At 43.8% G+C, this 25,364-nt stretch overlaps 1 protein-coding gene and 1 non-coding gene across 2 annotated transcripts in view; both read right to left on the bottom strand.

The window, feature by feature from the left end:
- Positions 1-24,452, bottom strand: part of SEC61A2 (SEC61 translocon subunit alpha 2) — a gene marked incomplete at its 5' end in the record, with an annotated part of 38,815 nt that extends 14,363 nt beyond the window's left edge. Inside the window, 6 exon segments of the mRNA NM_001133612.1 lie at positions 1,121-1,230; positions 1,356-1,487; positions 7,914-7,992; positions 18,040-18,105; positions 21,174-21,241; positions 24,293-24,452. Of these exon segments, the coding sequence (NP_001127084.1) occupies positions 1,121-1,230; positions 1,356-1,487; positions 7,914-7,992; positions 18,040-18,105; positions 21,174-21,241; positions 24,293-24,299 (462 nt within the window).
- LOC112135349 (small nucleolar RNA U13) lies at positions 5,312-5,415 on the bottom strand. The gene has a single exon (XR_002916645.1). It is a non-coding gene; the product is annotated as a small nucleolar RNA U13 (small nucleolar RNA).
- Positions 24,453-25,364: the final 912 nt, after the last annotated feature.

Genomic DNA, 25,364 nt, shown 5'->3' with positions numbered 1-25,364 from the left:
GGGCGCAATGGCTCACGCCTGTAATCCCAGCACTTTGGGAGGCCAAGGCGGGCGAATCACAAGGTCAGGAGTTCAAGACCAGCCTGGACAACATGGTGAAACCCCATCTCTATTAAAAATACAAAAAATTAGCTGGGCGTGGTGGCAGGCACCTGTAATCCCAGCTACTCAGGAGGCTGAGGCAGGAGAATTGCTTAGACACGGGAGACGGAGATTGCAGTGAGCTGAGATCGTGCCACTGCACTCTAGCCCGGGCAACAGAGTGAGACTCCGTCTCAAAAAAAAAAAAAAAAAAGATACTTAGGACACTGATAATTATGTTGACCTTTAAAAATTCCATTCCCAAGTATCCATTTAAAAAACCCATGGAATATATTTATGTGTGTATAAATAAATAGTGTTTCACTGACTCTAAGATATTACCATTTAAAACATCATTATTTTGTGTACTACTAAGAAAAGAATACTGCCAATTAACTTATGACACAACACCTTATTGCAAAGAATTTTAATTTTCTACTTACAAAAAGGTATTTTAGACCTAGAGGTAGATATTTATCATCTAGCTTGCCCTTCTATACATAAACAAAAACTTTCATTTCAATAACAAATCACAACAGATTTTCTGAACACCTTTAGACAGCGATTGAACTCAAACACCCATTCTGTGAAGAACACACTCAGCCAACTAAGGACAGGACGACCTGAACAGGCTGACACACACACAGGCAGTGACAACACCATGATTGCCTCCCGGCAGACCGCAAGCGGAAGGCACTGCTTACTGTACAAAAACATCCTGATTTCAGAGACATCAAAATGTGACAAATGTGTCTCTCAAGAATCAATAAAATACAGTTGATCCATAATTCTTTGTACTGTGAAGTTATGAAGCTATTAGAATAAATTTGAATTGTTCACATCAACACAATTTGAACACATCACGGTCACATAAGGTTTTAAAAAAAATTTACACATATCACTTCAGTGATCAAAATACTAGAATTAAATAATTCAAAAGTAAGAAAATGAATAAGCCAATCACCTAAAGAACTGTTAGAAAAGGAAAAAGGAATCAAACTGTTTTGTTATCTGCATAGGAAAATATAGGATTTCTTACCTGAATGATGATCAGGAGACAGATCCCGGCACCCATTTCCGCAGGGTCCCCATACATCCCCGTCATGACATACACAATGGCTTGCCCAATGGTAATGATCATACCAAACACTGATGAAAGTTGGGGGGAAAGGAGAGCACGCTTACCACCAAAGACAAGAAAAGACTAGAGAAAACATCTTTACCACGAGCAGTCTCAAATTTGGAAAGCGCTCTTTAACTGCATTAATGCTCACATTTCTGGGCTCCATTGAATAAAGCTCTATCTTTCGGTGTATCTCCAACTTCAATGATTTTGGCTCCAGCTAACAACTGCATAATCAAACCAGATGTTACAATTGGGGAGATACCCAATTCCATTAAAGTTCCTGGAAAGGAAGGGGAGAGAAGTGTGCAATGTTTGTTGTACACGATACAAACTGATTTAGAGGTGTCGCACTCTCTAATTACCTCAACTGAAACACACATGTAAATTTTAACAAGCAAATTTTCATTTCTTAAACACTAATTGCTAAGAAAAGTTCTCATTTATTAACACAAACCTGCAGCAATGCCCTGAATAAAAAGTACTATAGGCTTGGCGCAGTAGCTCACGCCTGCAATCCCCGCACTTTGGGAGGCCTAGGTGTGTGGATCACCTGAGGTCAGGAATTCGAGACCAACTGGCCAACATGGTGAAACCCCATCTCTACTAAAAATACAAAAATTAGCCAGGTGTGGTGGCGGGCACCTGTAATCGCAGCTACTCAGGAGGCTGAGGCAGGAGAATCGCTTGAACCTGGAAGGCAGAGGTTGCAGTAAGCTGAGATTGCACCACTGCACTCCAGCCCGGGCAACAGAGTGAGACTCTGTCTCAAAAACAAACCAAAAAAAAAGAATTTATAGGGAGAAATAAGAAAGTCAAATATGCCAACTGTATAAGGAAGGTATGGAATCAAGTAATTCTACAGTGCCAAGACTTTTCCTGGGCCACTCTGTCACATCACTCCCTTCAATCCTGTTTTCATAAATGCTGAAAACGTGGCCTTCGTGTGAGAAAATAGTCCACCTTAAGGGGGATTTTTGATGTCGTCTCAGATACTTCCTCAATAGTAAAAAATAAAAACATGTTTTAGTGTTTAAGACATTAGATAGATTTATTGGCCAGGCGTGGTGGCTCACACTGTAATCCCAGCACTTTGGGAGGCCAAGACCAACGGATCACCTGAGGCCAGGAGATTGAGACCATCCTGGCCGTCTCTACTGAAAATACAAAAATTGGCCGGTGTGGTGGTGGGCGCCTGTAGTCCCAGCTACTCAGGAGGCTGAGGCAGGAGAATCCCTTGAACCGAGGAGTTGGAGGTTGCAGTGAGCCAAGATCACACCACTGCACTCCAACCTGGCAACAGAGTGAGACTCTATCTCAAAGAAAAAAAAAAAGCCGGGTGTGGTGGCTCACACCTGTAATCCCAGCACTTTGGGAGGCCAAGGCAGGCAGATCACCTGAGGTCAGGAGTTCGAGACCAGCCTGACCAACATGGAGAAACCCCATTTCTAATAAAAATACAAAAGTATCCGGGCATGATGATGCATGCCTGTAATCCCAGCTACTTGGGAGGCTGAGGCAGGAGAATCGCTTGAACCTGGGAGGTGGAGGTTGCGGTTAGCCAAGATCCCGCCATTGCACTCCAGCCTGGGCCACAAGAGCGAAATTCTGTCTCAAAAAAAAAAAAAAAAAAAAAAAGGCCGGGCACGGTGGCTCACGCCTGTAATCCCAGCACTTTGGGAGGCCGAGGCGGGTAGATCATGAGGTCAGGAGTTTGAGACCAGCCTGGCCAACATGGTGAAACTCCGTCTCTACTAAAAATACAAAAATTAGCCGGGCGTGGTGGGCGCCTGTAGTCCCAGCTACTCTGGAGGCTGAGGCAGGAGACTCGCTTGAACCTGGGAGGCAGAGGTTGCAGTGAGCCAAGATCGTGCCACTGCACTCCAGTCTGGGCGACAGAGCAAGACTCCGTCTCAAAAAAAAAAAAAAAAAAGACATTAGATAGATTTCTTAAGTTAAATCACCAAAATTTATTATTGCAAATAGCTCTAGTCCAGAAATAGACTTAATCAAGCTTTAATGAATATTTGATATAAGAAATATGGCATTTCAAATCAGTAGAGAAAAAAAGAATGGACCTTGGCAAAAAAATTGGCCATTTTTAGGAAATTAAACCTAGATTCCTTACCTCATGTCTCATGCCTCACATCAAAACAAATGCTAGGTATATAGAAATTTTTTGTCTTTTTTTTTAAGACAGAGTCTCGCTGTCACCCAGGCTGGAGTACAATGGCACGATCTTGGCTCACTGCAACTTCCACCTCCCGGATTCAAGCGAGTCTCCTGCCTCAGCCTCCCGAGTACCTGAGATTACAGGCGTCAGCCAACATGCCCAGCTAATTTCTGTATTTTTGGTAGAGATGGGGTTTCACTACATTGGCCAGTCTGGTCTCAAATTCCTGACCTCAAGTAATCTGCCCTCCTCGGCCTCCCAAAGTGCAGGGATTATAGGCATGAGCCACTGCGCCCAGCCTCCAAGTATAGAAAATTTAAACATAAAGGATAAATGACAAAAATACTAGAAGGAAATATGGGTGAGTAGCTTATCATCTTGGGGAAGAAAGTCTTTCTAAGCATGGCAAAAAATCTAGAAGCCACAAAGGAAAAGATGGAAGATATGATTAGATACAACTACAAAACTTCCACATGGCAAAAGGCAGCATAATGGTTAAAATAAAACTATTTAGGCAGGCACAGTGGCTCACGCCTGTCATCCCAACAGTTTAGGAGGCCAGGCAGGCAGATCACTTGAGGCCAGGACTTTGAGAGCAACCTAGGCAACAAAGTGAGACCCTGTCTCTACAAAACATTAAAATACTAGCCAGACATGGTGGTGCCCAGTTGTGGTCCCAGCTACATGGGAGGCTAAGGCAGGAGTATCACTTGGCCCAGGAGGTCAAGGCTGCAGTGAGCTGTGTTTGCACCACTGCACTCCAGCCTAGGCAACAGAGCAAGAGCCTATCCCAAAAGAAGAAAAAAAAGTTAAACACAAATGACAAAAAGTTCTTATCTCTCATATGCAAAAAGCTCTTGCAAATCAATTAAAAAGTGAACAAACTGGCCGGGCACGGTGGCTCATGCCTGTAATCCCAGCACTTTGGAAGGCTGAGGCAGGCGGATCACAAGGTCAGGAGATGGAGACCATCCTGGCTAACATGGTGAAACCCCACCTGTACTAAAAAATACAAAAAATTAGCCGGGCGTGGTGGCAGGTGACTGTAGTCCCAGCTACTCAGGAGGCTGAGGCAGAAGAATGGTGTGAACTCGGGAGGCGGAGCTTGCAGTGAGCTGACATCGCGCCACTGCACTCCAGCCTGGGCGACAGAGCGAGACTCCGTCTCAAAAAAAATAAATTTAAAAAAAAAATGAACAAACCAACTTAAAAGGAAACAGCAGATACATGATGTGTCTGCTCCTGATGAAGCTTTCTCAGGAAAATGCAGCACAGGAGTAGGCCCCCAGCATCCAAACCTGTACTGTACAACCCTGGAACTCTAACAGAAGCTGATCCTACCTGGTGTGAACCCTGCTCATCTGGAATTTTAAACTAATAAATAATCTGGGGCCAGGCACAGTGACTCAAACCTGTAATCCCAGCACTTTGGGAGGCAGAGGCGGGTGGATCACCTGAGGTCAGGAATTCAAGACCAGCCTGGCCAACATGGTGAAATCCCGTCTCTACCAAAAATACAAAAAATTAGCAGGGCATGGTGGCCTGGGCCTGTAATTCCAGCTATTCAGGAGGCTGAGGCAGGAAAATCGCTTGAACCTGGGAAGTGGAGGTTGCAGTGAGCCAAGATCACACCACTGCACTCCAGCCTGAGCAACAAGAGTGAAACTCGGTCTCAAAAAAAAAAAAAAAAAATCTGGGAGTGTGGAGCTGAATCGCACAAAAAATGGAAAATATTCACCAATCCCTGCTGCTGAGGTCTAAGGGCTGGCCTGGCTCTTCCTCTTCCTGGGAATTAGCTGTTCACCTCCACTTTAGATTCCAAAAAATAACCAGTATCCTTCCAGCAAGTATCATGTTTCTGTTTAAGCTAGTCACTGATTTCCTATTCCTTAATTTTTCTCCTTTATTTAAAAACTTTTTTTTTTCTTTTTTCATGTCAGATGGGTAATGTCCCAACATCCTAACAAGGCTGGAGAGAGGCACATCTCACACATGAGCATGAAGATCCAATCATAACATCTACAGACTACGAAAGCATCTGGTTTCCTATTACTTATAACAAAAAGGAATCTAACACACTAATAAAAGTCCACTTACAGAAGAAATACAAATGTTCCATAAAAACAGAAAACAATGTTCAAACTCACCAATCTATAAAGAAATCAAAATTAAGTAACTGATGCCAGCTTTTACCTGTCTGACTGACAAGGACTAAAATACTAATAATAATATCCACTGTTGAAAGAGAAATGGTCATTCTCATATACTGTCACTGAGAGTGTAAAATCCAACAACTGTTTTGGAAGATAATTTAGCTTTCTCTATCAAAAATTTTAGTGTGCCTATCTTGTGACGTAACAGTTGAACTTCTACAAATTCATTCTATCAAAAAGTTACAGAAGGGTGTGACAGCCTTCATTGTAGCATTCTTTATAATGATATAAAATTGGGGGGAAAAATGTCATATATGACAAGAAAGGACCCTAGTAGCCTGCAGAAGTTTCCCATCTTCCTTAAAATGTGCTCCATTCAATGGTCTCCAAGCCCTTCATGATCTGACTTAGATACATCTGCAACATCAGGTCCCATCACTCCTCCCTCTTCTTTCATTTCTTCCACCCCACACTCACCTCCTCAACGTTCCTTTTTTTTTTGAGACAGGATCTGGCTGTGTCACCTAGGCTAGAGTGCAGTGGCGTGATCTTGGCTCACTGCAAACTCTGCCTCCCAGGCTCGAGCCATCCTCCCACCTCAGCCTCCCAAGTAGCTGGGACCACAGTACACGCGACCACGCCTGGCTAAGTTTTGTGTTTTTAGTAGAGATGGGGTCTCACTTTGTTGCCCAGGCTGCTCTCGGACTCCTGACTCAAGTGATCTGCCCGCTTCAGCCTCCCAAAGTGTTGGGATCACAGGCGTGAGCCCCTGCACCCGGCTCCTCCTCAATGATCTTTGAACACACCAAGCACAGGCTCACCTCAGGGCCTTTGCACTGGCTCTTCCCTAGAATGTGCCTCCCTCAGGTCTCCATGTGGCCTCCTCTCACTTTCTGCAGGTGTCTTCAAAGATCACCTTCCTAGAGCACCTTCCCCACCCCACGTACCTCCCCAAACAGCAAATATCAACTCCATGACAATTGGGACATTGTCTTGTTCACTGCTCTAATCTCGGCACCTTGCACAAAGGCTGACACACAGTATGAACTCAGTAAGTATTTGCTGAATGAATGATCAAATAAATCATGGCATATCCTTATAATGGAATAACAACATGGCCATTAATAGCTCATGTAAGACATTAAGTAAACAAAGTAGCAGAACAGTATATACAGGACATCTTACTTTTGAGTTATAAGAAGTATATAGATACATGTAGGTGAATGTATGTGCAAAGAAAAGGCCTCAATGGATAGTCACCAATCTACCAACTCCTCCAGAGCTCCCCTCAGAAGTGACACTTTTATTTTCCACTTCATATAAATCTGTATATAAATTGCTAGTGCATTTTTAAAATAATAAATCAATATTACCTTTATAACCTAAAAACATCAAAAAAAATCTGCCATCTATTTAAAGTGTGTCCAGGCTGGGTGCAGTGGCTCACACCTGTAATCCCGGCACTTTGAAAGGCCAGGGAGGGAGGATGGCATGAACCCAGGAGTTCAAGACCAGCCTAGGCAATATGGCAAAACCTCATCTCTACAAAACTACAAAAATTAGCCAGGCATTGTGTGGCATGCACCTGTAGTCCCAGCTACTCAGGAGGCTGAAGTGGGAGGATCACCTGAAAAAAGTGTTTCCAAAAAAGAGGCAACCACTGTTCCTAAATGCAAGAAACCTCAGGACTGGTCGTACCCCTTGCTAGTCTCACTGTCCAGCATCCCCAGCCCAGCCACAATTTCCCAGATGAACTGTGCTGCTTGATTTTCAGGCTCAGCTCCAGCTGAGCTCCCCCATTGGCTCACACACTGGACTCCTTTTTTTTTTTTTTTTTTTTTTTTTGAGACAGTCTTACTGTGTTACCCAGGCTGGATTGCAGTGGTGCGATCTTAGTTCACTGCAACCTCCACCTCCCAGGTTCAAGCGATTCTCTTGCCTCAGCCTCCTGAGTAGCTGGGATTACAGGTGCATACCACCACACCTGGCTAATTTTTCTATTTTTAGTAGAGACGGGGGTTTCACCATGTTGGCCAGGCTGGTCTCAAACTCCTGACCTCAGGTGATCCGCCCAACTTGGCCTCCCAAAGTGCTGGGATTACAGGGGTGAGCCACAGCACCCCACCTGGACTCCAATTCTAATGTTATCTGGACATTACCTTCTTTGACACTGAAGATCAGGGTTTTCTAGTCCATGAAAACCCAAGAACAGATTTCTCTATGATTACAGTAATCACACGGTGTTGTCATTATCTACATGCTAGGCTTTTGTAGGCAATGATATCCTCCCCCTCCCTGTAGACATTGAAAACTCATTGCTAATCCACATGTTTCCATCTGTTTGCTGTGAGTAGGAGTGTAGAGACAGAAAAGACACGCATACCTCTATTGGAAGCCAGAATGACTCTCATCCAGTAGAAAGGATCTGCAGAATCTGATGACATGATTCCAAACAGTGGGATCTAAAATAGTACACAGAATAGTTTATGAAACTGTATTATATAAGGCTGAGGCATAAGAATCGCTTGAACTCAGGAGGCAGAGGCTGCAGTGAGCTGAGATCACGCCACTGCACTCCAGCCTGGGTGACAGGAGACTGTCCCAAAAAAAAAAAAAAAAAAGTGTAAAGTGTGCACTTAATTTACAAGGTATTCACTTACTGTTTGCAATACTTTTTTAAAAACTATTCTTATGTTCTTTAACGAAAACAACCATATCTTCAAGGTAAAGCTGTTTATTAAAAAGAAAATAAAAAGAAAAACATTCCATCACATAAATAAGGGTTAATAAAAAAAAAATTAAAAGAACCAGAAAGTGAAAATAAAAATAAAAACAACAAATCATTACTTAGTGTATTCACTAGTAAATACATCAGTTATGGAGTGTGGTGGTGCAACAATGTGAATATTCCTAATGTTACTAAACTGTACTTAAAAATGGTTAAGATGGCCTATTTTCTATACTTTTACCACAATTTAAAAAACACTCCCACCAGTAGATTATGGAATATTATACCTGCCTGGTCATAGAATAATTTTGCAAAGCTCCATATACTAAAGACAGCCAAGGTCACTCTTCTCAGTGTAAGACTGACTAGCCACAATGGAATATTACATGGCCACTAAAAATTATGCTTACTCAATCTGTAACAACATGGAAGAAGTACTTATGTCATAAAACTAAATATAAAACAGCAGTTCTCAACCAGGGGTGATTTTAGCCCCACCCCCACAAGACCCTTGGCAGTATCTAGAGACATTTTTGGTTTTGGTTGTCACAACTTGGGGCCGAGGTGGAGACCAAAGTGACTCCATCTTGGATGCTAATCTACCAGGTTGACTTCTGCTCAACCCTAGTCCCAGGGATAACTCCTGATTCCTGCTTTATTTACAGTCCTTAGTGTAAGAACATGTACTCGCTATAAATCCTGCCCTGAGATCCAAGCAACCTTGATGCTATTACACAAATAACAGGCTGTGACACACAGCATTCTTGCATGTTCTGGAAGGCTGCCTTCAATTGTCCTGCACAAAGCACGTACACCCTTTCCCTATGATAGATTAGCCCTGGGTCTGGAAGTAAGAGTGCAGGCCTTTCCCTGTCTTACTGCTGCCCCAAACTATGCTTATGTCCATAAAATCACCCTCCACTGACAAACTGGATTTGTCTCCTTCATTCATTGGTTTCGCAGCTCCTTCAGTGTTTGGGGGTCATTTTGCATATACAGCCCCTTCACAGAACAGGGGGTGATGGCTAGTAGAGGCCAGAGATGCTGCTGAACATCCTAAAATACACAGGACAGACCCCCGGGACAAGGAATCATCCTACCTCAAATTCAGGAGTGTGACTGTTAAGAAGCCCTAGTATAAAAACAAAGTACGAAAGTGTATATATAAACTATGACACTGTAAATAGATGTACAGAAAATAAAACTAGGAGTAGATATCTTTTTAAATCCTAAACAGCAATTACCTGTAGATGATGGGATTATGGCTGACTTTTTCTTCTGTATTCTTTTCAAATGTATCAAATTATCCATAATGAGGACATTAACTTTTCATTAAAACAACAACAACAACAAAAAACACCTTAAGTTCAGATTGCTTCCTATTATATAACCCATGTTTAGGATACAGCACTTGGCCTTAACCCCTCCTTAACCAAGTGGGGATTAGACAAAGACATTTCAAAAACCTTCTCTATATGAAACTGATTTTTCAGAAGTTACAAAAGATGCTGGCAGCAATTTTAAACAACTCACGTGGTCAACCTAAACCTCTCTGAAAGTCTGAATTTATTAGCTGGGTAATAAAACTGGTAAAGCATGAAACATGGATATTTTATGTGCACCTGGCAGCTGTAGACACTCTTCATTTAAAGTGAGAGGTGAGGGCCAGGCACTTTGGCTCAGGCCTGTAACACCAGCATCTTGGGAGGCCAACGTGGGCAGATCACTTCAGGCCAGGAGTTCGAGACCAGCCTGGCCAACATGGTGAAACCCCATCTCTACTAAAAATACAAAAATTAGCAGGGAGTGGTGGCTCGTGCCTGTAATCCCAGCTACTCAGGAGGCTGAGGTAGGAGAATCGCTTGAACCTGGGAGGCAGAGGTTGCAGTGAGAAGACATCACGCCACTGAACTCCAGCCTGGGCAACAGAACAAGACTCCATCTCAAAAAAAACCAAAAACAGCTGGGAGTGGTGGCTCACACCTGTAATCCCAGCACTTTGGGAGGCCAAGACGGGTGGATCACGAGGTCAGGAAATGGAGATCATCCTGACTAACACGGTGAAACCCCATCTCTACTAAAAATACACAAAATTAGCTGGGCGTGGTGGCACGTGCCTGTAGTCCCAGCTACTCAGGAGGCTGAGGAAGGAGAATCGCTTGCATCTGGGAGGCGGAGGTTACAGTGAGCTGAGATCACACCACTGCACTCCAGCCTGGGTGACAGAGCGAGACTCTGTCTCAAAAACAAACAAACAAACAAAAGAAACATTACAGGGGAGTCCATATTAAAATATTCCACAAGTGGAGAGTGGTCACTTGGCCCAACGACTTTCCTTAATCTCCCATGGTTAGGTGCTCTGTGGGAAATGGAACAAGCCAACCTCCCATAATTAATGGTATACCCTCCTTTCCTGCAGCCAGTAGGATTATTAAAATTGGTTTCTAATTTTATTTCACTTAGTAAACTCCATAGCTAGAGGATCATGTACAACAACAGGTGGGCAACAATAGGAGCCTATTTTCTATGAATCTGTCACAGTTGCAGAGTTCCAAACTTTGCACTATATTTAATACAATAATCAGTTTCAACTTGTTAAGGCACTCTAAGCAGGTGGCCATTAGCCTGTGGTTGTTTCTGTACCCTGAAATCTCACAAAAGAAAAATGAAAATGACCTTAGAGGATATTTAATTCTGAATGAGTTTCAGCCAGTTACAGACAGCCAACCAGCCTATTGGCTACACAGAAACCTCTCACTGGAACATAATCAAATGAGGCAAACGCCTAGCTGTAGCCAATCAAGTAATTTCTTTACTTCTGCAATTCTTTACTTCTGCTACAAAAGCTCACTGCCCACACCTGTGGAGCAGCTCTCGGCCCCTCTACCCATGTTGAGTGCTGTCAGGTTTATGAATCCTTTAATGCTCAAATAAACCCTAAGTTTATCTTGTCTGAAGTTTCTTTTAACAAACTTGACAAAATACTGTATAGTACTTAGAGAAACAAAGCATTCCACGCCCTAATGGAAACCTGAACTAATCAGATGGAGAAACAGAAAATTAGCACCAGGGATTTCCAAACCAAAAACAAAACAAGATATTTCTGGGGGAAGATGGCAAGATGAAATTAAATCACAGCATTTTCCTCCACTGACACATAATAAAACACTTTTTTTTTTTTTGACACAGAGTCTCACTGTCACCCAGGATGGAATGCAGTGGTATGATCTTGGCTCACTACAACCGCTGCCTCCCAGGTTCAAGCAATTATCCTGTCTCAGCCTCCCAAGTAGCTGGGATTACAGGTGTGTGCCACCACGCCCGGCTAATTTTTGTATATTTAGTAGAGACAAGGTTTCACCATTTTGGCCAGGCTGGTCTAAAACTCCTGATCTGCCCCCCTCTGCCTCCCAAAGTGAGGGGATTACAGGTGTGAACCACCACACCCAGCCTAAAATACATTTTTTAAAACATGTAAAATAGCAAAAGCTACCAAGAATGAAAAAAAGCTATGGAAAGAGAAAAAAATCTGTGAAGCAGCCAAACAAGAAAAGGGATTGTCAGCTTGAAGCCTGGTGGTCCTGGGGGAAAAACTCCAGACAGCTGAGGAGGAAGGAGACTCAGCACCAGAGCTGCTCCTGACCTTCACAACGGGAAGTCGACAGGATCTCAGACCTCCCACCAATGTTCCAAATCTGGAGGAAGTAGACCGCAGATATTCTTATCTCGTTCCCTCCTCTGGATAAGAAGGAAGAGAAACAGCAGCTGGGAAGAAATGGATGAAAGAGAAGACAGCAACTGGCTGAGCCTCTCTGATGGAAGTGAAGTGTAATGGGCTACACCGAATTGGGAATGAAAAATTCTTCCACTACAGGGCAGCAATCTGGAGCCTAGAATGAAAGACATGCCCCCTCAGTCATATGTGGCAGACAGCTTCTCTAGACAGTTAACAAAAGACCAAGAAATACTATACATTCCAAAATAAGTAGAAGGGTCCAGGCACAGTGGCTCACACCTGTAATTCCAGCACTTTGGGAGACAGAGGCAGGTGGATAACTTGAGCTCAGGTGTTCAAGACCAACCTCGCCAACATGGTGAAATCCCATCTCTACTAAAAACACTAAAATTAGCCGGGTATGGTGGCACGTGCCTGTAATCCCAGCTACTTGGAAAGCTGTGGCACAAGAACTGCTTGAACCCAGGAGGTAGAGGTTCCAGTGAGCCGAGATCGCACCACTGCATTCCAGCCTGGGCGACAGAGCTAAGACTCCATCTCAAAAACAAAAAAAATAGCTAGAAGGGAATATGTCAAATGTTTCTAGCATAAAGAAAAGACAAGTATTTAAGGTGATGGATATCCTCATTACCCCAATTTGATCTTTATACATTATACAAATGCATTAAATTATCACATGTACACTGAAAATATATACATCAGTTACATACCAATTAAATAAAATAATTTTCTTAAGAGAGAGCAGAGTCCAGGCAGCATGCACTGTACTTATCTCAGTTTATCTCATCTCCTACCACTCCCTAAAGAAAACTGGCTAGAATCTCTTTGAGATTCAGAGGAAAGAGAATAAAGAAATCTCCCATACTAGGCAGAGCTGCCTAAGCATGAGAAAGATGAAAAGAAACAGTTTGGCAACTATATAAATGTATTAGAGAAGAAATAATGTAACCTAAGATGCATAAATTAATCACATGAAACAGTCATGTGAGGCTGGGCCCATCACAAAAATCAAACAAAAAAGGCCAGTCGCGGTGGCTCACGCCTGTAATCCCAGCACTTCGGGAGGCCAAGGTGGGCAGATCACCTGAGGTCAGGAGTTCGAGAGCAGTCTGGCCAACATGGTGAAACCCCATCTCTACTGAAAATACAAAAAAATCAGCTGAGCATGGTGGCTCGTGCCTGTTGTCCCAGCTACTCGAAAGGCCGAGGCAGGAGAATCGAAAAAAAAGAAACAGGCGTGTGAAATGTCATTCTTTGTTTTCTTCTTGGATTCTTGAACTTTAGCAGCAAGGCCTAAAATATTTATTATCTGAACCTTGACAGAAAAAAATTCACTCAGCCCTGGATTAGAAGATTCAATATTGTCAAGGTGGTAATTCTCTTAAATTGACCTATAAATTCAAAGTAACACGAATGATAATCCCAGCAGGCTTCCTTGTAGAAACTGACAAGCTGATTTTAAAATCTATATGGAAATATGAAGGACCTAGAATAGCCACAACAATTCTGAAAAAGAACAAAGTTGGAGTAATGATTACAAACTGATTACAGGACTTACTAAGAAGTGGCTTACAGTAGGATGGACACATACATAGATGAATAGAGAGCACAGAACATACTCGTGCTTATACGGTTAACCAATTTTCAACAAAGAGGCCTGAGTAATTCAATGGGGAATTTTTCTCAGCAAATAGTGCTGGATACTCATGTAAAAGGAAATGAAAATCAACCCTTACCTCACGCCACACACAAAAATTACCTTGGAACAGATCACAAACCAAAACATACAAGCTAAAACTATAAAATGTTTGGAAGAACACAGGAGACAATCAGAATAGGCAAAAATTTTGACATTAGAATAGGCAAAAATTCCTTAGGAAGCAAAAACTCTAAGCCATCCAAGGAACAAAAAAAAAAACTAAACTTCATCAAAATTTAAAACTCCTGCGGGGCGCAGTGGCATGCGCCTGTAGTCCCAGCTACTCAGGAAGCTGAGGCGGGAGGATTGCTTGAGCCCAGGAGTTCGAGGACAGCCTGGGCCACATAGCAAGAGTCTGTCTCTGAAAAAAAAAGAAAAATAAATGTTTAAACTTCTGTTCTTCAAAAGACACTGTTAAGAAAAAAGGCAAGCCACAGACTGGGAGAAATAATTCATAATACACACATCTAACAAAGGACTTGTATCCAGTAAATGTAAAAATGTTTATAATTCAATGATGAGACAATCAATTTTTTTAAATAGGCAAAAGATTTGCAAAGACACTTTACAAATCTGACACCTTACTCTTCTGATAAATAAACAAGCACTCATAGGCACATGAAGACATTGCTCAATAGCATTTATCAGGAAAATGCAAATTAAAACTACATGCATTAGGATGACTACTATTTTGTTTGTTTGTTTGTTTGTTTTGAGAGGGAGTTCCACTCGTTGCCCAGGCTGGAGTACAATGGTGCAATCTCAGCTCACTGCAACCTCCGCCTCCCCGGTTCAAGCGATTCTCCTGCCTCAGCCTCCCAAGTAGCTGGGATTACAGGTATTTGCCACCACACCCGGCCAATTTTGTATTTTTATTTTTATTTATTTATTTATTTTTTGATACGGAGTCTCACTCTGTTGCCCAGGCTGGAGTGCAGTGGCTCGATCTTGGCTTACTGCAAGCTCCACCTCCCAGGTTCACGCCATTCTCCTGCCTCAGCCTCCCAAGTAGCTGGGACTACAGGCGCCCGCCACCACACCCGGCTAATTTTTTGTATTTTTAGTAGAGACAGGGTTTCACCGTGTTAGCCAGGATGGTCTCGATTGCCTGACCTCGTGATTCGCCTGCGTCGGCCTCCCAAAGTGCTGGGATTATAGGCATGAGCCACCGCGCCCAGCCCAATTTTGTATTTTTAGTAGAGACAGGGTTTCTCCATGTTGGTCAGGCTCATCTCGAACTCCCAACCTCAGGTGATCCAGCTGCCTCAGCCTCCCAAAGTGCTGGGATTACAGGAGAGAGCCACTGTGCCTGGCAAGATGACTACTATTAAAATAATCAAAAATACCAAAAGTAGACCAGGATGCAGATCAACTGGAACTCCACAACACGGCTGGTGGAAATACAAAATGGGGCAACCAAGGGCCGGGCGTGGTGGCTCACGCCTGTAATCCCAGCACTTTGGGAGGCTGAGGCAGGCAGATTACCTGAGGTCAGGAGTTCAAGAACAGCCTGTCCAACATGGTGAAACCCCAGCTCTATGAAAAATACAAAAATTAGCTGGGCATGGTAGCACGTGCCTGAAATCCCAGCTACTCAGGAGGCTGAGACAGGAGAATCGCTTGAACCCAGGAGGTGGAGCTTGCAGTGAGCCGAAATCGTGCCACTGCACTCCAGCCTGGGCAACAGAGCAAGACTCCATCTCAAACAAACAAACAAACAAACAAAATGGGTCAACCACTTGGAAAAGAGCTGACAATTTCTTATAAGTTGAGCATACATTTACTATAAAACCCAACAGCTGTACTTCTAAGTACTCACCCATGAAAAATATCCACAGAAAGACTTATACATGAATGTTCATAGCAAATTGATGTGTTGTAGCCAAAATCTGGATACAACCCAAATGTCTAACAAGCGAATGAATGAATAAACTGTGATAACTTCATACATCAGAACAGTATTCAGAAATAAAAAGGAATGAGTTACTGATGTAACGACCATATGAATTAATCTCAAAAAGATTATGAAGTCAGACACTAAAGAATACTACTGTATGATTCCATTTACATGGAGCTCTAGAAAAAACAAATCAAAATAGAGTAACAGGATACAGATGAGTGGCGGCCTGGGCCTGTGGAGATTCACTGAGAAAGGTTACAGTGAACTTCGGGGGTGACAGAAATGTTCTATATCCACAGAGGTTATAGTCACGTGGGTGTACAAATTTGTCAAAACTCTTCAAAATGTGCGCCTAAAAACAGGTGTGCTTTACTGTATATATATTATACCTCCATAAGGTTGACTTTTTTTTTAATGGTGGGGAGAGGAGTTTCTAAGACGCTGAAAGTAAATGGTAGAAATATAGATGACTATTCTTTTTTTCTTTGTATTTTTCTTTGTGTCTTTAAACTTCTCTCCCTGACCATTTAAACCAAATTTAAAGCAAGTACAGTAGTAAAAGTACTTTAATTATCAGATCATTTCATCCTTCAGAAAGAAAATATAGTTAGCTTTTCTCCAGATTATATATCTAATCTGTTCTACTGCTTCCTAATATAATTTTTTAAAAGTTCTTAGAAGTATTTAAATAGCTTTTTGAACTCCCCAAAAAACCTTGACCTAAATTATCTGGTTTGTATGTATGTATGTATGTATTTTGAGACGGCATCTCGCTCTGTTGCCCAGGTTTGAGTGCAGTGGTGTCATCTCGGCTCACTGCAACCTCCACCTCCTGGGTTCAAGTGATTCCCCTGTCTCAGCCTCCCGAGTATCTGGGATTACATGCACACGCCACCATGCCCGGCTAATTTTTGTATTTTTAGTAGAGACAGAGTTTCACCATGTTGACCAGACTGGTCTCAACTCCTGATGTCAGTAATCTGCCCACCTTGGCTTGCCAAAGTGCTGCAATTACAGGCATGAGCCACCATGCCCAGCCACCTTGACCTAAATTATCTTATTTAATCTTTACCCTAAAACATAGGCAGGTCACATTTTATACTCACACTGTGAACTTAATATGTCTGCAACATTTTATTTGAAAGTATCATTGGGCTGGGTGTGGTGGCTCAGGCATGTAATCCCAGCCCTGTGGGAGACAGAGGTAGATGGATGGCTTGAGCCCAGAAATTTGAGACCAGCCTGGGCAACATGGCAAAACCCCATCTCTACAATACCAAAAGAAATTAACTGGGTGTGGTGGCTCGTGCCTGTAGTCCCAGCTAGTCAGAAGGCTGAGGTGGGAAGATCACCTGGGCTTGGGGATGTTGGGGCTGAAGTGATCACTCCAGCCTGGGTGACAGAGTAAGACCTTGTCTCAAAAAAAAACCAAAAAAACAAAAACAAAAAAAAACACTATCATCAAATTTTAGTAATTTTTAAACATAGTCCAACCCAAGATTCTAAAAATTTGGTTTTAGCGTGACCCTTTCCCTGCAAAAGAATTTAAAAATTAGCCAAGCATGGTGGGGCACACCTGCAGTCCTACCTACTAGGGAGGCTGAGGCAGATTAATTCAGCCTAGGAGTTGGACACCAGCCTGGGCAACATAGACCCCATCTCTATTTAAAAACAAAAAATTGCCAGATAAAAAAGGGTGCGGTGGCTCACGCCTGTAATCCCAGCAATTTGGGAGGCTGAGGCAGGTAGATCACCTGAGGTCAGGAGTTCGAGATAAGCCTGACCAACACAGCAAAACCCCATCTCTACTAAAAATACAAAAATTTGGCTGGGTGCGGTGGCTCACGCCTATAATATCAACACTTTGGGAGGCTGAGGAAGGTGGATAGCTTGAGGTCAGGAGTTCGAGACTAGCCTGGTCAACACAGTCAAACCCCATCTCTACTAAAAACACAAAAATTCGCTGGGCTTGGTGGCATGCACCTGTAATCCCAGCTACTCAGGAGGCTGAGGCAGGAGAATCACTTGAACTGGGGAGGCAGAGGTTGCAGTGAGCCGAGATCATACCACTGCACTCCAGCCTGGGCAACAACGTGAAACTCCATCTCAAAAAAATAAAATAAAATAAAAATACAAAAATTAGCTGGGCATGGTGGTAGGCACCTGTAGTCCCAGCTACTTGGGAGGCCAAGGAAAAAGAATCACTTGAACCCAGGAGGCAGAGGGTGCGGTGAGCCAAGATCATGCCCCTGCATCCAGCTTGGGTGACAGAGCGAGACTCCAGCTCAAAAAAAAAATAAAAAATAAAAAATAAAAAGGATAATAATGCTCAATGTATTGAGCTCAATGTATTTTTTATTTTAACAGAGAAACAATTCTCAAATTCTAACCAATCAAAACCTTAGAACAATGGTAGAGACATTTATTTAATAGTATAGTTACATACCTGACAACATACTAAGAAAATGAAGAGCGTTATAGCAGTCCATAGAACCTTCTCTCTAAACTGGATCTGTACAACAAAATATAAAGAATCATCAATCAAAACCAAGAAACAGCAAATTTTTGGGGGGCAGCGGATTCTTGAGGTTATTCTTTGGGGCCAAATTCACAGAAATTGGGAATGTCTGTATGTGTCATAAAGGAAGCATTTTTGTTTATTAGGTACAAAGTTTTACAAACTTTTTTTCTCTCTCATATATACACACACACACACACACACACACACACACACACATAGACACACACATGCACAGATGCGTCTTGATGGCTGGATAAAGAAGATATGCTGTATATAAATAGTGAAATATACACACATACACACACACACATGCACAGCTGCTTCTTGATGGCTGGATGAAGAAGATATGCTGTATATAAATAGTGAAATATACACACATACACACACACACATGCACAGCTGCTTCTTGATGGCTGGATGAAGAAGATATGCTGTATATAAATAGTGAAATATACACACATACACACACACACATGCACAGCTGCTTCTTGATGGCTGGATGAAGAAGATATGCTGTATATAAATAGTGAAATACTTCTGAACCATGAAAAGAATGAGACCATGTCCCTTGCAGCAACCTGGATGGAATGAACTGGAGGAGGTTACCTTAAGTGAAACAACTCAGAAGTGGAAAGTCAAACACTGTGGGTTCTCACTTAAAAGTAGGACCTAAACAATGTGTACACGTGGACACAGAGTATGGAATGACAGAAGTGGAGTCTCCGAAGGGTACAGGGGTGGCAGGAAAAGACGGATGATGAGAAATTACTTAATGGGTACAATGAACGTTATCTGGGTGATGGATACACTCAAAGCCCAGACTTCGCCACTACACAATACATCCATGTAACAAAACTGCACTTGTGCTTATATTTATACAAATTTAAAAAGAGAAATATGTTCTAAAAAATTAAGCCTTCTTGTATTTGTATTTTTTTAAATCTACTTTTACTGAGGAAAGAATTTTCAAATCTAGATTTTTCAGTTTCTTTTACTTCAAAATTTTTACCTTAAATATTTTGATTTTATTGTTTTGAATTTTACTTTAAGTTCTAGGACACATGTGCTGAACGTGCCGGTTTGTTACATAGGCAGACATGTGCCATGGTGGTTTGCTGCACCTATCAACTTGTCATCTAGGTTTTAAGCCCCGCATGCATTAGGTATTTGTCCTAATGCTCTCCCTCCCCTTTCCCCCTACCCCCGACAGGCCCCTGTGTGATGTTCCCCCTCCCTGTGTCCATGTGTTCTCACTGTTCAGCTCCCATTTATGAGTGAGAACATGCGGTGTTTGGTTTTCGAAACGGCAAATTTAAAGCACAAATCCACACAAAGACGTAACTAATGTTCCCCATCGCGACATCCTATTATTCACTCTTAAATGCCCCTTTTTGAAGTACCATCCTGGGTAGCTTTCTTTTTTTTTTTTTTTTTTTTTTTTTGAGACAGAGTCTCGCCCTGTTGCACGGGCTGGAGCGCAGTGGTGCAATCTCAGCTCATTGCAACCTCTGCCCCCCCACCAGGTTCAAGCGATTCTCCTGCCTCAGCCTCCAGAGAAGCTGGGACTACAGGTGCACGCCACCACGTCCAGCTAATTTTTTGTATTTTTAGTAGAGTAAGGGCTTCACCATGTTGGCGAGGATGGTCCCCATCTCTTGACCACCTGCCTTAGCCTCCCAAAGTGCTGGGATTACAGGTATGAGCCACCGTGCCCGGCCTAGATTGTTTTTTAATATCCCTTTCACCTTAGTAGCAGCTACAACAAACAGCTGAACTTCCTAAATATAAGTTTCTTTACTTTTCATAAAAAAGGTAATTTAAATACAGGCAGTTCTCATCTGCATTGTACAGTGTTAAATGAAACTGAAAAGGAGCCAAAGCAAAACAGGGATCCAATGTGCACGCGATTCGGTGAACACTACACTGTGCGAAGGTGGGCCTGCTAGTGACAGTGCCATATGAATATTTTACAGACTGCAAAGCCAGGGTTTCTCAGGATGCCTTAAATGTAAATGGAACAACTATTTTTACAATCTCAAAGCAATAAAAAAAATACTTCTAGCTGGGCGCGGTGGCTCACGCCTGTAATCCCAGCACTTTGGGAGGCCAAGGTGGGTGGATCCTGAGGTCAGGAGATGGAGACCATCCTGGCTAACACGGTGAAACCCCGTCTCTACTAAAAATACAAAAAAATTAGCCAGGCATGGTGGTGGGCGCCTGTAGTCCCAGCTACTCTGGAGACTGAGGCAAGAGAATGGTGTGAACCCAGGAGGCGGAGCTTGCAGTGAGCCTTGATCACGCCACTGCACTCCAGCCTGGGTGACAGAGCGAGACTCCGTCTCAAAAATAAAAAACAAAAATAAATAAATAATTCTAAATCAAATAGTAAGTTTAAAATTTTTTTACCTATCTCTATGTCCCTATTCCTGTTTGATGAGAAATTTGTAGTTTGATGAAGAATTTCTAGAAATTGGCCAATCTAGGATTATCAATATTTCCAGAATTTAAATACCTTAACTCTGAAAGTTTGCAATGATGGAAGAACGATTTGACCCAGTCACAGTATCTTCTGAATGCATTCCTGTCATTTTTCTTTCCAATGAATGAATCAAGAAACAGGAGGTATATATTTGCGCAAATGTAATTCATTTACATAAAACAGCTGTACTCATCGAAACCTATCCAGCAGACTGCGTTATTTCTAGTCCAGTAGGTCACATCATTAGCAAACACAATACACACCCTATACTACAGGATTTATAAAGGATCACTACAGACAGGAGAATACTCTGCCTTAAATAACATACAGGCCGAAGAAACACGTAGTTTGGAAATGTCACAACTTAAAGAACAGTCATTTTTTAAAGCATGAGTTAACCTATCTAGATTTAAACATATTTACATTAGTTTTATTCACTTTGTGCCTCTTGCAAGCAGGAGGAGCACCAACAGTTTTCCAATTACCAACAGAGAAGGACTGAGGAAAGGAAATGAATTTTGCTGATATCATAAGATAAGCCCTTGAGCTACCCTCTATATTACTAAAATATTATACTTACTTTCCTTTCCGGTTTCTGAATTTCTGGTAGAACTGCACAGAATGGTTTGATAACTTCTAAAAATTTGACTGTAAAAAGAAAAAGAATAAATGTTCCTATTATTATAAAGTTAAAAAAAGATCTATCTTTCTAGAAAATCAAATACAAAGATTCTCTTTCACCAGCAATTCACCCCATCCCTACAGCCCCAAATTAAATCATCACACTGTTCTCCATTTCAAATGATATGCAAAGGAAGAGATATCATTTCAGGGACAAACAAGTCCACATGGTTTGATGGCTGGTCAGTAGAAGTGAAGCAATCTAAGCAATCTTTTTCCAGAACTTTCTTCCTCACACTTGTATCCAATCATTTTACATATACAGAAAGGGGCTGTTCAAAGGGCATCACGACGTCAAAAGGGAGTAAATGTACTCTACCGTGGTACCCGTGAGACAATGCATGACAGAAGAAAGCAGGTATCAGAGGAGGAAGACAGGAGGGTGCCTTCTGCACTCAGGAAACACAACGGGAAATGGGCTCTTCTGTAGAGAACTGGCTTAAACAACTGAAAGATGCCGAAACGCATAGGTGACAAAAAAATCATGGAATCACCTCCTATAGTTAACTTTTTTTTTTTTTTTTTTGAGACAGAGTCTCGCTGTGTTGCCCAGGCTGGAGTTCAGTGGCACGATCTTGGCTCAGTGCAACCTCCGCCTCCCAGGTTCAAGTGATTCTCCTGCCTCAGCCTCGTGTATAGCTGGGATTAGAGGCGCAGGGCACCATGCCTGGCTAATTTTTATATTTTTTGTAGAGCCGGGGTTTCACCATGTTGGTAAGACTGGTCTCGAACTCCTGACCTCGTGATCCGCCGGTCTCGGCCTCCCAAAGTGCTGGGATTACAGGCGTGAGCCACGGCACCCAGCCCCTATAGTTACCTTTTTAAAGTATGTAGGCCATGCGCGGTGGCTCACACCTGTAATCCCAGCACTTTGGGAGGCTGAGGTGGGCAGATCACGAGGTCAGGAGATCTAGACCATCTCAGCTAACATGTGAAACCCCATCTCTACTAAAAACACACAAAAAAAATTAGCAGGGCGTGGTGGCGGGCGCCTGTAGTCCCACCTACTCAGGAGGCTGAGGCAGGAGAATGGCGTGAACCCAGGAGGCGGAGCTTGCAGTAAGCCCAGATGGAGCCACTGCACTCCAGCCTGGGCAACAGAGCGAGACCCGTCTCAAAAAAAAAAAAAAAAAAAAAACTATGTAATCTCTGTTTTATTTCATTAGACCACATTTCATTGCCTAGTTACTCTCCCAGGTAATATAAAAGTACTTGCTTATGTAAAATAATCAACCCAGAGAATTAACAATTACATTTCATCATAAAGTATTGTTTTCCCAGACTACTTTTATAATATATAAAGGTAAGATAAATCAAGGTTCTTTAAGGATAGACACTGTCTTCTGGCATGGCTTAAGTCAAGTCCTGCCAGAGAACTGGAGGGTGAAAATGACAATCTCTCAAGCTTCTGTCCTTTGCCAAAGGGTCTGCAATGTGGAGAAAGACAGGCCGCAGCTAGATATTAGTTAGGCTCTGTGGCTTTTCTTCCCCTACAGACACTGGATTCTATATACTAACATCCCAAAATTGTCTTAAAGCTGACGTGAGTGATTACGTTTCCGTAGTTGCCTAAAGTTGACTATATTATCTTTTTTAAAAAAGCCTCTACAAATGATCGGCAGTCACTGATGTATGTTTATTTCGAGACGGAGTTTTGCTCTATCGCCCAGGCTGAAGTGCAGTGGCATGATCTCAGTTCAATGCAACCTCCACCTCCCCGGGTTCAAGGGATTCTCCTGCCTCAGCCTCCTGGGGAGCTGGGATGACAGGCGCCTACCACCACACCAGGCTTATTTTTATATTTTTAGTAGAGATGGGGTTTCATCATGTTGGCCAGGCTGGTCTCGAACACCTGACCTCGGGTGATCCGCCCTCCTCGGCCTCCCAAAGTGCTGGGATTACAGGCGTGAGCCACCGCGCCCCACCAGTCACTGATGTTTGACAGAAGGATTAACTAATTGTCATGGGCAGATGTTTGTTACCCAAGTACTATTAGGTTGGTGCAAAAGTAAATGCGGTTTTTCAGAAGTAATTGAAAACCGCAATTACTTTTGCAGCAACCTAATATTTTGGATTTTCTGGAAAGTAAATCTGAATTATGAGAGCATTCATCGCTAACGCGAAACAAGTATCAATCACATCAGGAGGCTTCCTAGAACCTCTCCATCCCTTTTCCTCCCCACCTGAATCCAAGCCACTCTCAGATTTCTTGACACTTTATGATCATCTGTAAGGGGTATTCAAGTTCAAGCAAAGCTTTTGGTTGCCCCCTATCTATCCTTGTGATGCAGAATTTTACCAAGGGTCTCTCCTACTCCTTTCTAATTTCCCCCAAATGTCCACTAGTTGGCCAATGGGTGCCCTGCTTGGGTATGCACGACCCATTCATCCAAAGAACATCTTCACAGCTATGCAAGTAGCTACGTGCACATATGTGGGGTTGAGGGTTAGGGGAAGAGCCCTGAAAATCATTCCTATAACATAAGGCCTTGTCCCTAAGGCTTATACAACCTTACAGTTTTCAGTAAACGCTACAGAATGAACAGTTTAAGGAAAACGCTGTTACCAACGCACTGCTTTCCTCCCTAAAACACACGCCATGTATCACTTTTTTTAAAATTAAACGAGTTAGGGGAGCTTTATTCAACGCAACATGCCAAGGAAAGATGACGAGGGAATAAAAACACGGGATTTCTTTAACTCCTGAAAAATTAAAAAGTGGTCCAGGTTCACCCGGTGCCCTAACTCCCCGCCCCCAAAACCAATGGCCTCCCAGCGCCATCCTCGCCCTCTATCGAACGCAAACCCCGGGCCTCCGGGTCCCGGTACCCGCCGGGCAAGGCCTCGCACGGCTAGGGGAGCCTCGGCGGAGGCCCCCGGCCGTGCCCTCCGCAGAGGCCCGGAGCGGCCCGCGCATCCCCGGCCTCCACGACTCCGAGCGAGCGCCAACCCACCGCTCGCAGCCCAGGCGGGGCCTGCGTTCCCAGCCAGAGCCCCGCTCCAGCCGCCGCTACTCACTGCCCATGGTTGCTTCTGGGGAGGCCCAGGGGGAAACCGCGGCCTCGGCGCTGCCTTCGCTCGGCTCCCGCGGCTCGGGCCTCGGTACCGGCTCCCAAAACGACCCTGCCAGCCCCGCGCAGGCTCCGCCCAAGCCCGCGCAGGCTCCGCCCTTCACCACGTGACCCGCGCGCCCGACCGGCCCAGCCCCGCCCCCAGGCCGGCCGTTGGCCGACGTCCGCTGCGTTGCCATGGTGACCACGGGCGCCGGGGCAGGGCGGGCCCGGGCCCCGGGAGGCGGGGCTGGCGCGCCTGGGGGCAGGGCTCGGGCGGGCAGTCGTGGGGCGTGGAAGCCGCGCAGAGGCCAAGGCTGCCGGGTTCTTCGTTGCCTACAGGCTTTCGCGACTCAGTGTGGAGAACCCGCCGTTTCCTCGCGCCCCACGGCCGACCCAGGCCTCCTGGGCACCCTTCGGGGAGGCCGCGATCCCAGTGCCGCCTGAGTAGCGCGGGGAACACGGTTCTGGCCCCGAGGCCTGGGGCTGAGCCGCTGAGAGCGGACGGGACCGAACCAATCTTATTTTGCTTCCTTCTTTTTTTCTTTTTTTTTTTTTTGAGACGGAGTATCGCTCTGTCGCCCAGGCTGGAGTGCAGTGGCGGCATCTCGGCTCACTGCAAACTCCGCCTCCCTGGTTCAAGCGATTCTCCTGGCTCAGCCTACCGAGTAGCTGGGACTACAGGCGCCCGCCACCATGACTGGCTAATTTTTGTATTTTTAGTAGAGACGGGGTTTCACCGTGTTAGCCAGGATGGTCTCGATCTCCTGACCTCGTGGTCCGCCCGCCTTGGCCTCCCAAAGTGCTGGGATTACAGGCGTGAGCCACCGCGCCCGGCCGCTTCCTTCTAATCGTTATCTCTTGGAAGTTTGTAAAAATTTGTGACACGTCGTTGTGTATAGTTAATAGTTATGAACTCCCTTGTCTCGACGTAAGCTAGGCCCCTCCATCTTCTCCAAAATACAGAGATCAGGATCCTATGCCTCCTACCGCGGAACAGTCTTCCTGAAGCCACTGTTTTTTCTCTTTTTCTTTTTTTT

This window comes from Pongo abelii, chromosome 8, assembly GCF_028885655.2.
Source record: "Pongo abelii isolate AG06213 chromosome 8, NHGRI_mPonAbe1-v2.0_pri, whole genome shotgun sequence".
In the NCBI taxonomy this organism is placed as follows: domain Eukaryota; kingdom Metazoa; phylum Chordata; class Mammalia; order Primates; family Hominidae; genus Pongo; species Pongo abelii.
The sequence above is the reverse complement of the archived record's forward strand: the minus strand, read 5'-3'. Positions and strand labels throughout refer to the sequence as shown.